Source organism: Hemicordylus capensis, chromosome 1 (genome assembly GCF_027244095.1).
Source record: "Hemicordylus capensis ecotype Gifberg chromosome 1, rHemCap1.1.pri, whole genome shotgun sequence".
In the NCBI taxonomy this organism is placed as follows: domain Eukaryota; kingdom Metazoa; phylum Chordata; class Lepidosauria; order Squamata; family Cordylidae; genus Hemicordylus; species Hemicordylus capensis.
In genome coordinates this window covers 296,550,352-296,565,822 of record NC_069657.1, presented here as the reverse complement: position 1 = coordinate 296,565,822, position 15,471 = coordinate 296,550,352, and the positions used below count along the sequence as shown (strand labels likewise).

The 15,471-nt window shown below is 44.3% G+C and overlaps 1 protein-coding gene across 32 annotated transcripts in view; it reads left to right on the top strand.

Moving 5' to 3' along the window:
- Positions 1-15,471, top strand: part of DST (dystonin) — a 488,434-nt gene that overhangs the window by 453,372 nt on the left and 19,591 nt on the right. For 28 of the 32 annotated variants that reach the window (XM_053286475.1, XM_053286449.1, XM_053286448.1 and 25 more), the window contains 8 exons: positions 112-255; positions 2,717-2,905; positions 9,142-9,271; positions 9,619-9,782; positions 11,163-11,325; positions 11,679-11,833; positions 11,978-12,052; positions 12,874-12,891. In XM_053286475.1, the coding sequence (XP_053142450.1) occupies positions 112-255; positions 2,717-2,905; positions 9,142-9,271; positions 9,619-9,782; positions 11,163-11,325; positions 11,679-11,833; positions 11,978-12,052; positions 12,874-12,891 (1,038 nt within the window). The remainder of the gene's footprint in view (positions 1-111; positions 256-2,716; positions 2,906-9,141; positions 9,272-9,618; positions 9,783-11,162; positions 11,326-11,678; positions 11,834-11,977; positions 12,053-12,873; positions 12,892-15,471) is intronic. The other 4 variants (XM_053286451.1, XM_053286446.1, XM_053286456.1 and 1 more) reach the window with 1 other exon arrangement.

The following is a 15,471-nucleotide window of genomic DNA, read 5'->3' as shown; positions in this document are numbered from 1 at the left end:
ATTCAGTGTAGGCATTTGTTCTTTTTGACATCGCTAGCCAAGTCTGAAGTTCCTTGAAATTTCCTTTGAACTAATGCCAGCACCTAATTGAAATCACTGTTTCTGCCTTAGGAATTCATGAAGAAACTGGAAGAAAAAAAGGCTGAACTAAATAAAGCCACAGGTATGGGAGAGGCGGTCCTGGCTATCTGCCACCCAGACTCCATCACGACCATTAAGCACTGGATAACAATCATCAGGGCAAGATTTGAAGAGGTCAGTCCATCTCAAGCAGTTCTTTGTGGTAACAATCAGTCTGGCAGCTAGGAACAAGGCTGGCAATTAGGAAGGCTGTTACTGCTGTTGCAAGGAAACAACCCAGCTGCCGAAAAGCATTTAACACCCATGCTGTCAGCTATAATAGGCCAGTTTTGACTCTTCTTTTATAGCTTTGTGGTGAGAAAGAGGTAAAGAGAAGTAAAACAAGACCCATGTCAGTTTACATTAAAGGGCAATCTCTTGCCCTCCCTACTAAAGTGGGATTAGAACAAAACATTGCACTGTAAAATAATGAAACAACTTTATGACCAAGAAATCTGTTACTGGTATTTCATAATAATTGTAACTTATATGGCCCACGGCAAAACATGGGTGGAGCCAGACCCTCCTGTGCCACCATGGGGCTCTAAAACATGCAGCAACAGTGCTGCACAAGGGGGCAGTACAGGGACTGGGACTCTTGTGCGATCACACGCTGCATGTGATTCCATTGGGAATAACTGAACTTGCGCACTTCATGCAAGAGTCAGCAGTCCTGCTACTGCACTCATGCGCAGCAGCACTGTTGCGTATTTTAGAGTCCCACAGCAGTGCAAGTGAGTCTTGCACTGCCTGTGTTACACTCCAGGACATGCGAGCTATTATAATTGTAATAGTAATTGCAGTAATAATACAAGCTCCCCTTTTTTTTTGGTCAGATTTGTTAGTGCAAACCCTTTTTGCCTAGTACAAGAAAAGGTCCATGAAACTAGTGGTAATATGTCTGCTTCATATGCTAATGTTCAGAGACATGGGCATGCATACCTGTCTCTTAAAATGTGCCCAGATGTAAAGTAGGAAAAATAACAGAAATCTATATCTCAGAACATTCTGAAGGCTTCCAGAAACTGATCTGAAGAGCATAACACTTTTCTTCTGCAAGTGTCAGTCTTTCTACCCTGTGCTTTCCACATTGTCTTTAAAAGGTGGCATCATCAGTGGTCCTCAGTTGTTACCTTTGGCAAATAGCTATAGAGAGCATCCAGACTAGTCATGTGCACCGGACCGCGGAGCTGCGGTTCGGTGCTGGGGTGGGGGGTTCCATTAAGGGCGGGGGGGCTTTACTTACCCCTCCCGCCCTTTCCCGCGTTGGCGCCGTAAATATTGTAAGAAATCCGGGCGGCAAGATCCCTCGCCGCCCGCTTCTATTACCAATTATGGCTCTGCTCCTCGGAATTTTAAACATCGGGGGGCGGCAGGGTGCTTCCCTGCCACCCCCTCGAAGCCCCCTGCTGCCGCTGAAGCCCCTTTAAATCTCGCCCGGACCAGAGATTACGGTGGAGAAACCGCGCTCAGGCGGGCGACAGCGAGACGTCCGTCCGCCCGCCCGCTCCCTGCCTTGCCGAGTGCAAAGTGCAGGGAGCCTTCTGCGCACGCGCGAAGAAGGAACTAGGAAGCCTTCTTCACGCATGTGCAGAAGGCTCCCCGGACTTTGCAGTCGGCAAGGCAGGGAGCGGGCGGGCGGACAGACGTCTCGCTGCCGCCCGCCCGAGCGCGGTTTCTCCACCGTAATCTCCGGTCCGGGCGAGATTTAAAGGGGCTTCAGCGGCAGCAGGGGGCTTCGAGGGGGCGGCAGGGAAGCACCCTGCCGCCCCCCGATGTTTAAAATTCCGAGGAGCAGAGCCATAATTGGTAATAGAAGCGGGCGGCGAGGGATCTTGCCGCCCGGATTTCTTACAATATTTACGGCGCCAACGCGGGAAAGGGCGGGAGGGGTAAGTAAAGCCCCCCCGCCCTTAATGGAACCCCCCACCCTAACCCTCCCGAACCAAAACCACCCCTTCTCCAGACCGGTTCGGAGGCCAGTAGAATGGCCTCCGAACTGATCCGTGCACACCCCTAATCCAGACTAGTTAAATGATCACTAAGCGCCATTGAAAACAGTATGACAATTTACTCATGATGAACTTTCCATTAATTTCAGTGAGACTTAGTCTTTACTTGACTTAGTCTGGATCTAATTATATCCAGTATATAGAGGTGCTCCTTGATTATAACTGTGTACACAGTACATGCACTGCTCTTAAAAAGTGAATTATTCTAGATTCCTTGGAGGTAAGTCCCAATGTGTGCAGTATTATAAAGGAGCAGTGGATGAATTTTCTGAAAAGGTTGTCTCATATTAAATTTCTGTTCACCAAACACAGCAATGGTATACAACAGTTTTGTGCTGCATGAAACCCTTGGTTTGCAGTTAAAAGAGCAGTGACTGTCATGGTAGTTGTCTGCTCTGTCCCTTTCTGAAATGCAGCATTTCTGGTTGTACTCTTGACAGCTTGGCAACATGTGTGCTCATCAGCCTTCTGATAATGAAGCCAAATGTGTTTAGCAACAGAGGGATGGGAGGGCAGAAATGCTGGTTTAATTGTGTGAATGGGCAACTAGTGTGGAAGTTATCATGCATGCTCTTCCTTTCAAGGTGTTAGCATGGGCAAAGCAACACCAGCAGAGATTGGCAGGAGCCCTGGCTGCACTTATCGCTAATCAGGAGTTGTTGGAAGCATTATTGTCCTGGCTTCAATGGGCAGAGACCACACTTACTGAAAAGGACAAGGAGGTCATTCCTCAGGAGATTGATGATGTCAAGGCACTCATAGCTGAACATCAGGTAAGTGAACAGTTTCTATGACATTGTACTCTTAGGATCAGGACAATCATCTTCAACATTTGTATGAAGTGGAAGGGCAGGTGGGACAAATTCTTAAAGAAACAAAAATAATATCTTGATCATGTGATCAAACAGCAATACCTTTTAGTTAACTGATTAATTAAATGTTTCTTTTTGATTGTATCCTACCAGTGCTCAGATCAAAGCAAAAATTGATCTGAGCTTCTTCCTCCAGGGTACTCCGTTGAGGAGCAAGTGAGGGGACGTGGGTGGGTACTCCTGTGATTTCCCCATTGTTATGGACGGCCCACCATCTGGCTAAGGTTGGACTTACAACCACCTCCGCAGGGGTGAGGGGCCTATTAGGCTGGTCCTCCCAAGAAGGTTATTGGATCCAGTAGGATTCCAAGAAGCCTTGGAAGGATTTAATATTGGCTCTGCCGGTGATCCTGTTGATGCTGTAGTGGGGAATTGGAACAGCCAACTCACCAGAGCAGTTGACATGAATGTTCTGACCCATTTCAAAATAGGCCTCTTTGTATACAGAAGAAATCCAGAGGCTGAAGCAGCAAAGTAGATAACTGGAGCACAAGTGGAGAAAGACTTTAGTCAAATCTGACAGGTTACAACATAGAGTGCATTTGAAGATCAATGCTTAGGCATGATATGTGGCAAAAAAGGTGATTATTTTCTGCCCGTTTTGCATCCCCAATCTCATGTGCAGCAGAGTTGTTCAGGTTTGAGAGGGCTAGTACATGCCCCCACTCTATTGAATCAGAATTTGGAACCATCAGTTACCCGCTGTGATGTTCTTAATGAGTTATTTGTGGATAAAATATCTCGTATTCAGGCTGTCAGACTCAAACCCCACATTTACAGCAGGGTCTGATGTGGATGTGTCCAGCAACTCCTCTTATGTGGTTAGGCTGGATCAGTTTCAGTTTGTGACTCCTGAAGATGTGGACAAGCTGCTTGGAATGGTGTGGCCTACCACCTGTTCTCTTGACCCTTGTCCAACATGGCTCATACTATCAGGCAGGGGGGTTGTTGTAGAAGGTCTGGTAGATAGTATAAATGCTTATCTGAGAAAGGACAGGATGCCTCCTTGTCTTAAGGAGGCAATCATTAGACCTCTTCTGAAGAAGTCTGCATTTGATCCTTCAGAGTTAAGCAACTATAGACCTGTCTCCAACCTTCTGTGGCTTGGCAAAGTAAAAGAGAGGGTGGTGGCTTCCCAGTTCCAACCAGTATTGGAGGAAACTGTCTAGACCTGTTTCAAACTGGTTTTCGGGTAGGCTATGGGGTGGAGACTGCCTTGGTCAGCCTGATGGATGATCTCCAATTAGGAATTGGCAGGGGGAGTGTGGTTTTGGTCCTTTTGGATATCTCAGCGGCTTTCGATACTATTGACCATGGTATCCTTCTGGAACCATCTGAGGGGGTTGGGAGTGGAAGCACTGCTTTGCAGTGGTTCTGCTTCTTTCTCTCAGGCAGATTCCAGATGGTGTCCCTTGGAGACTGTTGCTCTTCAAGATCTGAACTTTTATATGGTGTCATCTAGTGCTCCATACTGTCATCAATGCTTCTTAACATATACATGAAACTGCTGGGAGAGATCATCAGGAGGTTTTACTCTGGGGTGTTATCATAATGGGTAATGGTTTGGAGCTATCTGAGGTGGGAGATTTGGGACAGCCTATTCCCACAGTGTTGGGATTTGTGGGGGGAGGTATGGCGTGAGGAGACTGGTTAGTCAGCTTAGGTGTAGCAATCCCTGCAATCTGTGCCAGGTTTCTGCTTCTGACCTTCCTTCCTTTTCCCTGGGACCAGGTGACTGGATTGCTGGTTCTCAATGTCTTGGGTTGCTGCTTTTCAATGCCAGGTTGGTTCGCAACAAGACCTCTTCCATCTTTGATCTTGTTATGGAGGAGCGGGCCAAACTGGTTTGTATTACGGAAACTTGGCTGGGCCGTGATGGTTATGTTGCCTTATCTGAGATCTGTCTGCCAGGTTTCCATGTGTTCCATCGCCCACGAGGCCTTGGTTGGGGAGGCGGAGTGGCAGTGATTTATAGGGAAAATCTCACATTGAATTCCTATTCAGTTAAACCTACAGGCAGCAGGTTGTGAGTGCCTTTTCATGATGCTGGGTCTTTGCGATAAGCTTGGGCCATTGCTTGTGTACCGATTGCCCCACTGCCCGGCCTTAGCCCTTCCTGAGCTTCTTGACCTTGTTGCGAGCCTGCTGGTTGTGAACCCCAGGTTTTTTATTCTGGGAGATTTCATCCCGTCAGCCCTGGGCAAGGGTTCGATGATGGCCTGGGATTTCATGGCCTCCATGGCAGCCATGGGCTTGTCGCAACTTATCTCTGGCTCGACTCATGTTGGCGATCACACTTCAGACCTGTTTTTTGTCTCGGAGCAGTGGCAATGTGATCTTAAAATGGGGGACTTATCCATCTGTCCTTTGCCGTGCTCTGATCACTCCCTAATTCATTTGCAGATCACTGCCACTCATTCCCTTCACATGGGCAATGGACCTATTTGGATGGTCCACCCCAGGCGCCTTATGGATCCTGATGGTTTTCTGAGGGCGCTTGGTGAGTTTCCCAGCAATCTGGTAGACAACTCGTCAGCGCTACTCGTTGAGGCCTGGAACATCAGGGTTACGAGGGTACTTGACGAGATTGCTCCCAAGAGGCTTCTTAGGGCTTGTGGATCTCAACTTCCTTGGTTCTCTGAGGAACTTCGAAAGATGAAGCAAGCCAAAAGACACCTAGAGCGCTGCTGGAGTAATACTAAGTCAGAAGCTAACCGAGCATGGTTGCTTGCCCATGTTTGGGAGTATACAGTGGTGATAAGGGTGGCGAAATCTGCTCATTTCTCTACACTTATTGCTCCAGCAGATTCCCGTCCAGCAGCGCTTTTCTGAATCATCCACTCTTTGCTGGGAAGGGATGATTCTGGTGATCTTCCATCTGGCTGCTTTGACATGCTTGCCAGGTTTTTTACTGATAAAGTTGCTTGCCTTCAGTCAGAGTTGGACTCCAGTTGCTCAGTATCCGTTGAGGTAATAGAGACTGTGTCTTGTGATACTGTCTGGGATACCTTTGAGCTTGTTGAGGCTGATGATGTGAACAGGATTCTCGCCAACATGGGCACAGCAACCTCTAGGCTGGACCCTTGCACCTCCTGGCTCATTAGGGCTGCAAGGGGGAATATTATTTCCTGGCTTTGGGAGACAATTCTTCTCTTCAGGAGGGCTTTGTTCCATCAGCCCTGAAAGAGGCTGAAAGAGTCTACCTTCTCCTAAAGAAGCCTTCTCTCAACCCTGACATTCTGGATAACTATTGTCCGATCTCCAGTCTTCCTTTTCTTGGTAAGATTTTGGAGAAGGTGGTTTGTGCTCAGTTGGTGAGAGTCCTGGAGGACTTTTTTTGGTTCTGATTTTCTGGACCCTTGCCAGTCAAGTTTCAGGCCACAGCACAGCAGTGAAACAGCATTGGTCACCCTGTTGGATGACCTTTATTATAACCTTGATGTGGGAAGTGCACCTCTCTTGGTTCTTCTTGATCTCTCAGCAGCTTTCGATACCATCAACCATGCTATCCTTCTGGAACGCCTAGGTGGGCTGGGCTTTGGAGGCACTGTTCTTCAGTGGTTCCGGTCCTATCTCACTGGGTGATTCCAGTTGGTGTTGATTGGCGGTGAGTATTCTGCGCTCTGGCCCCTTTGTTTTGGGGTTCCACAGGGCTCAGTCCTTGCTCCTGTTCTCTTTAACATCTACATGAAGCCACTGGGCCTGGTCATCTGTCATTTTGAGTAGGTTCTCATCCATATGCTGATGATACTCTGCTTTATATCTCTACCCCTGGCCAAACAGGTGATGCCGTTCATGTGCTGGCTCAGTGCCTAGAGGCTGTCAGAACCTGGATGAGCCAAAACAAGCTCAGGCTCAATCCCTCCAAGAACGCTGTTGTTCAGTTTGTGTTCTGGCCAATTGCCATGTGTGAGTTTATCTCTTGATGGGGTGGCGCTTCCCTTGAGAGAGATGGTTTGTGATCTGGGGGTCTTTCTGGACTCGTGGCTCCTGCTTGAACAGCAGGTGGAGGCCGTGGCCAGGGGTGCCTTTGCCCAACTTTGGCTGGTTCACCAGTTATGGACTTTTCTCGACTGGCAGGCCCTGGCAACAGTAACTCATGCCTTTGCTACCTCTTGCTTGGATTACTGTAATGCGCTCTACCTAGGGTTGCCTTTGGAAACAATTCAGAAGCTTCAACTAGTCCAGAATGCAGTGGCCCAGCTCCTCATGTGCGGCTATAGATTTTATAGTGTTACACCTCTTTTATGGTCGCTGCACTGATTGTCTGTTCGCTTCCGGGTCCAATTTAAAGTGCTGGTTCTCACCCACAAAACCCTTATGGGCTTAGTACCTGTATATCTCCGGGATCACCTCTCTCGGCCAGTTGTATCCCGTCCTGTGAGGTCTTCTCATTTGGTCCTCCTTAGTGTCCCAGGCTCTAATGTAGTGGGCCCATAGGAGGGCCTTCTTTGTTGCTGCCCCTCTTCTTTGGAACACCCTTTCCCCCCAGATTCATTCAGCCCTCTCCTTGGTGGCTTTCAAGGCTCTTCTCAAGACCTACCTTTTTCACCAGGCTTCTACCCTTTAATTTTTAAAAATTATTGCTGCTGTTATTGTTCACCGCCAAAGTCTTTGGAGGAGGTGATATACAAGAAAGTTTTAATAAATATATAAATAAATAATAAATGCTGATGACTCCCAAATCTATTTCTCCATGTCAACATCATCAGGAGAAGGCATGACCTCCCTGAATGCTTGTCTGGTGGAAGTTGTAAACTGCCTAGAGACTTCAGTAGTAGGCAATATACAAATGTGCTAAATAAATGGGCTGGATGAGGGATAACAAACTCAGACTGAATCCAGATAAGACTGTGGTACTTATTGTGTGGGGTTGGAACTCAGGATATCATTTTGATCTACTGGTTCTGGATGGGGTCACACAGAAGGAACAGGTATGCAGTCTTGGGGTGCTACTGGATCCAGACCTCTCCCTGGCATCCCAGGTTGAGGTGGTGGCCAGCAGTGTTGCCTCTAACAGGGATTCCCAGATGTTGTTGACTTCAACTCCCAAAATCCCCAGCTGCTTGGGATCTTTTGCTTGGGAATTCTGGAGTTGTAGTCAACAACATCTGGGAATCCCTGTTGGAGGAAACACTGGTGGCCAGTGGTGCTTTCTATCAGCTTCTGCTTATATGGCAGCTGCATCCATTTGTTGAGATAATTGACCTCAGAACAGTGGTACAAATGCTGGTCACCTCCAGACTTAACTACTGTAATTTGTTCTTTGTGTGGCTGCCTTTGTACATTGTGTGGAAAATGCAGTTGGTACAGAATGTGGCAGCCAGGTTGGTCTCTTGGTCATCTCGAGGAGACCTTATTACTCCAGTGTTGAAAGAGCTACACTGGCTGCTGATAAGTTTCCGAGCAAAATACAAGGTGCTGGTTTTAACCTATGAAGCCCTAAATGGCTTAGGCCTTGGGTAAGAGAATGTCTTTTTCACCATGAGTCCCACAACCCATTGAGATCAAGAGAGGTTCATCTTCAGTTGCTACTGGCTCTTCTGGTGGTGACACAGGGATGGACCTTCTCTTGCTACCACGAGACACTGGAATGCATTGCCTGCTGAAATAAGAAGCCTCTCCATCTCTGACAACTTTTTAAAAAAAGTTTGGGGCTGTCTACAAATTTGAAAACAAACAAATAATAATAAATAGGAGCATGTATTCCCTCCATAGAAGATAAATTAGTTATAACCCTTATTTGAAAGCTGCTATATTAGAGAGATTTCACTTTTCTTCTTTGTGACATGAGATTAATATCCATATTGGAAGGAAACATGCCACTTGAATGGTGGCATAAATTATCGTTTTTAAACACTTGTATGTGGTTCAGGAAGCTGCTGCCTGTAGTACTGTCTTGATCCTCATGATCACAGCAGGCAAGAGACTCATGTTGCCTTTCAGGTGTTTTAAAGGTAATGTTTTATCCAGCATTAGATATTAATGTAGGCATCAGAATAAGTAATGTGTGAAAATAGATGCACATGAGAGATCCCACAGACATCTGGATCAGAGGCGCTGTGCTTCCCCTAAGTGGGCATGTTGTGAGTTATTCCTGTGCATTGTTAGCCAAAGCAACCACCATTTAATTGCAGACATTCATGGAGGAAATGACCAGAAAACAGCCTGATGTGGATAAAGTTACTAAGACGCATAAAAGGAAAGCGGCTGAATCTGCTCCAGTCCAGTCTCATATTCCTGTCCTGGATAAAGGAAGAGGAGGAAGTAAGTAATGAACTCATAGCTGGAAAGGAGGAGCATCACATGTATCATCGCCTTTAGTCTATAAGTGGTTGTTGATAAACTGTTAGAGTAAAATTGCCTCCTCTTACATCAGACGTTGGCTTTAACTTATTTTTGATGGGGTCGGCAATTTGTTACCTAAGGCAAACTCTGCTTTCCTGAGACATGCCACCTGGACCTCATAGCTTTTGGGCTTCTCTCTCCTTTCTGTACCCAGAATGAAACTGTCCTTTTAAACTGAGATGTTTAAAATGCTGCTTTATCCTTTATATTGTTTTGAAAAGCATAAAGAGAAGCAGGAAAGTGATACATTTTCTGTATTTTAACAGGAAAGCGTTCCCCCACGCCAAGCATATATCCCTCAGGCGCACAGACCCAGATTGAAACCAAGAATCCACGGGTGATCCTGTTAGTCAGCAAATGGCAGCAGGTCTGGCTTCTGGCCCTGGAAAGAAGAAGGAAACTTAATGATGCTTTGGATCGACTAGAAGAGGTCAGTAAATAGCAAATAGAAAAACAACCATGTTTCCTATAACTAAGCTGGTTCCTGGTTCATCATTGCAAGCAAGAGTACTCCTATTGGGCAAGATGGCAGAGAGAGTGGACATCCTTTCCCTCCATCATGCATATGATTATGGCATGTATGTGCTGAGCATTGCATTCCAACACCTGGTTGCATGAAGCCCCAGCTCATGCATTTTCTCCCTTGCTCTTTTGAGGGAGAGAAATCACTCAAGTCAGTATGAGTGCCCAGCACATAATTACATCATTTGCATAGTGGAGGGTAGGAAGTGGCCCCTGCTCTTCCAAACAGACAAAGGGGAGCACTGTTACTAGTCATCTAAGTGCTGGGAAAATGTGATGATAGTATTCCTTCCTATGAGGGTAATGTATGGCATACAAGTTATTTGATGCATTTTGATTTTTCCATTAAACTGTGCCTACTGGCATTCTCTTTTAATATTACATAAAATTAATTCATAAACATTCAATGGAATCACAGATCAGCATGTATTTAAATGATAAAACACTCGCTGGCCTTCTTCATATATTCAGCCACCCATGTGTGGGGTGCTCATAACACAACTGATGGATATGCCAGTTTGTGTGAGCAGCTCCCCACACTGCTCATTTCCATCATGCAGCACAACCCCACTTTGAAGGGCTTGTGCGGTGTGGCTGAAATACACCCACTTCTACAAATGCCTTATCACAGGGTCCATTTGTGATTTTTTGGGTCCTGTGATTGTGCACCTGTATGAATCACTGTGAGTATGAAGCAGACCTAAGCAGAGAGTAGGAATGAAAAGGTACATCATACCACAGATCTGGGGTAGATGGGATACTGGTTTGTGAGATGGGAGCCATCCTCTGAGATGTGTGCTACCTTTCCCTCTGTCATCCTCTTTTCAAAGCTCATCATCCACTTTTCAGAGTGGAAAATCCACTTTTTCTCACTCCTCTTGTCAGCATGAACCATGGTTTAGGGTAACGTACACTGACAGTAGCTGTAATTAATGCTAACCAAGTCCTCTCTTCAGGAGGGTGTGCAAGCCCACTTCATACCCTGGTTTCAAATCCTGGTTAAGATGTGAACTGTGAACTGTGGTTCACATCTACAATCATGGTTAACATCGGTGCAATGTAATGCTAAACTATGATTACAGCTGATGAAGGGAGCTGGAAATTTGTGCAAAAATGCAGAGGGAGAGATCATATTTTCTTGAGACTGGTTTCCAATTTGCAAACCACACTGTGCAAGGAGCTATCATTAATTTCTGTACTGAGTCTTGGCATCATAGTAATGTAGGATCATGGGCCAACCAAACACCTAAACATTGTTCTCCTGTATATATTTTTTTCTTTTCTCAAGCTGCGGGAATTTGCCAACTTTGATTTTGATATTTGGCGGAAAAAATATATGCGGTGGATGAACCATAAAAAATCTCGAGTCATGGACTTCTTTAGGAGGATAGATAAAGACCAAGATGGAAAAATAACAAGACAAGAATTTATTGATGGAATTCTTTCTTCAAGTAAGTTTTAAGGCGAAGTTTAAGTCTTTACATACAAGGCTTAATTTTCTGCAAATGTGTGTCTTTTGACTGTACTGGGAGTTTCATTATGCTAGTAAAAGTTCTTTGTTATGGAGGGTCAATAGGTTAATGATAGTATACCAGGTCCAATCCTTGGTATCTTCAGGTAGGGCCAGGAAAGACCCCTCTCTGAAACCCTGGAGTGTTGCTGCCAGTCAGTATAGACAATACTGAGCTAGATGGACCAATGATCCAACTCATTACAAGGCAACTTCATGCGTTCATCAATTCCTGACAAGGGCCCTGATACTTAAACTAGTCATTCTAATGCAAGCTATTATTTTGGCCTACAGAGTTCCCTACTAGCCGATTAGAAATGAGCGCAGTAGCTGATATATTTGACAGAGATGGCGATGGATATATTGACTATTATGAATTTGTAGCAGCGCTTCATCCAAACAAGGATGCATACAAGCCTCTGACAGATGCAGACAAAATTGAGGATGAGGTATTCTTTGTTTCTCCCTTACCTACAAGTGCATCCCACTGAAATTGCATGCTGACATTATAGTCCCAAAATTCTCTTGTTTGCTTCCACAGTTTATCAATTATATAACATTTTTTGATTGATTCTGGTTGTCTTTTTTGATAGGTGACAAGGCAGGTAGCAAAATGTAAATGTGCAAAGCGATTCCAGGTGGAGCAGATTGGTGATAACAAGTACCGAGTAAGTTTAAAAAAACAACAACCATCCATGTTGTCTGTTGCGTTAAAGATGGGTTTTCTGAAAAGAACAGGAAAGTCTGAGCATTTGGATTAAATTAAGTTAAATTATATAAACTTGATATATTTTGTTCGAATCTGAAGACAGCATGCTTTGGAGCCCCTGCTTTAAATTGATCCTATGTGAACATTGGATTTTGATACTAAAAAATCACAACGTTACTGCACTGAAGTTACTAGAAATCTTTTCTCTCATTGAGGTTGTAAAGAGCCTTGCTTTTGGGGAAACTATTAAGGAATTGGTGATAGGGCTTACTTTTAATGGGTTGCTACATAAAATCCATGTGTGCACTGGCATGCACCCATTCCTTTTGGGATCTTGCACTAAGACACTTGTTGACATTTGAATAAAAGTGGTTTCTTTCAACATATTGGACAGTGGGTTTCCAAAATATTTAATTAAAATATACCCAGTCATTATCATCCTGTTAATTTTGTTTTCATTAGAACATACTTTCCTTTCATCTAGAGAAGTGTGTCAGGTATCAATAGGCATTTGCCAAGTTGCAGAGGAACTATCCCATTTCCTTTTGTTTTTGTAATAACATCATTGTTTGACGAGATGATGTAACGAAGGAAGCCATGGATAGGTGTCATAGGGCTCAGGTCTCCTTCAGCATTCGTAACCCAGACCGCTAACATTGCCTGCACATCTCTAAGATAGAGATTCTGAATATGTGTGCTATTAGAGTGTGTTCTAGAGTCATGTAGAGGTTTTGCTGTTACACTAATTATGTCTTTCTCCCATTTTTCATCTCTTATCAGTTCTTCCTGGGAAATCAGGTATAAACAGTGGAATGTGTTCTGGAGTTCTCCTAGTATTCTTTTAATATATCATCATTTCAGCTTGCAGTGGTTTGTCCTTCCCCATCCTTTCACCCTGAGCTAATTAATTGTTGGTCAGCTGTGGTTCCTCTATGGAAATGCTTAACCGGTTTCCTTGTTTGCGGAGTTGCCTTTTTGCCTGTCGCTGCCTCATTAATGAGATTACTTTTAAGGGAACCAGATAATAGACTGCAAAAATGGTATCGTTCAAATGGCTTTTTGTGGACTACGCACAAAAACTGTTGTTAGGATTTTGATTTTGTTATGCAGGATAGAAATTGAACTATAAATAAATATATGGGGCATATCCCAGCAGTGTCCTTTAGGTTTCCATGCTGCATCCCACTGTCAGATGTTCTAGCCCTATACCTCTTTTTTAAGCCTTTGAGGGGAGCAATCCAGTATATTCAAAACTGAATTTAAAATCATATTTCCATAAAAACCATCATGACTGGGCACCAAATACAGACTGCGTTCCAGATGTGTACTGCCTTATTCCTCTTTTGCTCTGTGTGCAGACCTTCATTGTGCTACTTTCTGAAGTGATTGCCTGTTTTTTGCTTGGCAAGGCCATTGCCTCAAAAAACGTTAAGAGCTTTAGAATCAGAAAGTTGGTTTTTATTTTGGGCAAATGGCTTTAGCAAAGCTAAAAGATTTGTAAGTAGCCCCAAAAGCGTAAGTAAATCATATCCTGATGAATTAGCATGAATGTAACTAGGAACAACATTTGCCATGTTTTACTGATACCTCCAGCAAATAATCTACAACAACTTTTAAAATCAGCCTTCTTGTGGTCCCCATTTCAAAGGAAGTGCGGAGAGCTTCCTAAGCACCTATTGGTTGAGGCAGGGTGGAACTTTCACTAATATCTCCTTCTCTTGGAAGTGCCCTGCACCACCTAACAATATGTCCCTGAGGGACCTTAGTGAAAATCTTTTTCCCCGCCCCCAAGAGGCACTACAGAGCTCAGAAAACTTTCTGCTGCCGCCTAGGGATGTAGCTGTAATTGAGCGAAAAGGTTCAAAGAACCTGGGGCCCCCAGCTCAGCTCCACCCCTGCCTATTTTCTTCATTATCTCCCTCACTCTGAGGGGCCACCTGAGAAAGGGGCGAACATGGGGCCCCTCTCCCCTAGCTATGCCCCTCTGTGCAAGTGTATACTTAGTTTTCTGCTAATTTACCTAAGGGATCATAGGCAGCTGTACAAGGACAGGCAAAGATAGGTTCAACGATTGCTTTTTAATTCATGGTTGACATCCAGAACAACAAATCACTTGCAGTTACAACAGTTGCATTAGCTAGCTGTGCTAAGTCTGGAGTTTCTATGCCAGACTAGTGTTGTGCTGTCACAAGTATATTTGCACTTGTGCAACAGTTGCACCTGCCCCATTTATTTCAATGGGAACTTTTGCACAGGAGTGCTGTAGCAAGCACTCTCAACAGCGCTCTCATGCAATTCCTGTTTTTAGTGCAACTAAGTTAACTTCTTGTGCTACCTCAAATTTCTCATTCTGCAAGTGTTTTTTTGCTCTGGATATCAGCTGCTGATCAGTAGCTGAATGAAATTGTGGCCTTAGTTAGACCCAGGTTATATGCCACATGTCTTCATTCCAAGGTTCTTGGCCAATTCTTCCCAGAGCAATTCAGAAGTAGCCATACTAAGCGGAGCATGTTTTCCAAAGGGCCTCATCTGAAAAGCAGCTTCTGCAGCATAAAACTTTAAATGGCAAAAATGGTTCCTTATTATAAAACCACGTTATGCTTATTTAGCAATTCACATGGTGCACATTTCAGATTTGCATTTTTGCTTACTTGTAATATACTTCTCCCGAATTAGTTAAGTTTGTGTGTTTTCCTATTATTTGGTTCCCAAAAGTATTATGCCTTCCCCTTTTGCTTAAGCAGTATCCCAGTAAGGTGTTTTAAAAATCAAAGTGCTCAGTTGTATGATTTGCATTTGAAACATTTACTGGGCAAGCAGTGCAGTCAAAACCATTACTTCTTTCAAAGGATAAAATTCTGCTTTTTACTCCAGTTTGACCTTTGGTAGGAACTCTCCTTGTGTACCGACAGGCAGGATCTGGCCTTGGAGTAGTCTGAGCTAAGAAGTGTTTAATCTCTCTGGTTAACTTTTTCTAGATACTGTGTGAGATCCTGCCTGTAATTATCAAGTGAACTAAGCAAAATAATAAGAATAAGAATAATTGGATGGTTGCAACCTGGCAACTCTAGCTTTGATTTGGAGCACTTGCAGTGTTGAAGTGAGAGCTCGACTGATAAAATGTATTCTTAGGGATATTTTTCATGTTCATTTTTAACACAGAGACTGCTTTTTAAAAAGTGGGTTTGAAGTATGTGTGTGTGTGTAGAGCACAAACATAAGAGATTTCTTACGGCCATTCACTATATTTTGCACTCCTTTCCCCAAAGTGTCTATTAGTTTATAAGCTGGGGAAAACAGCCTTTAGATCACTTCAGTCAGCCTTTGGGTTAAACCTCAGTGCTGTAGAAACTACCAGTAGTATATGAAGCACTGTGT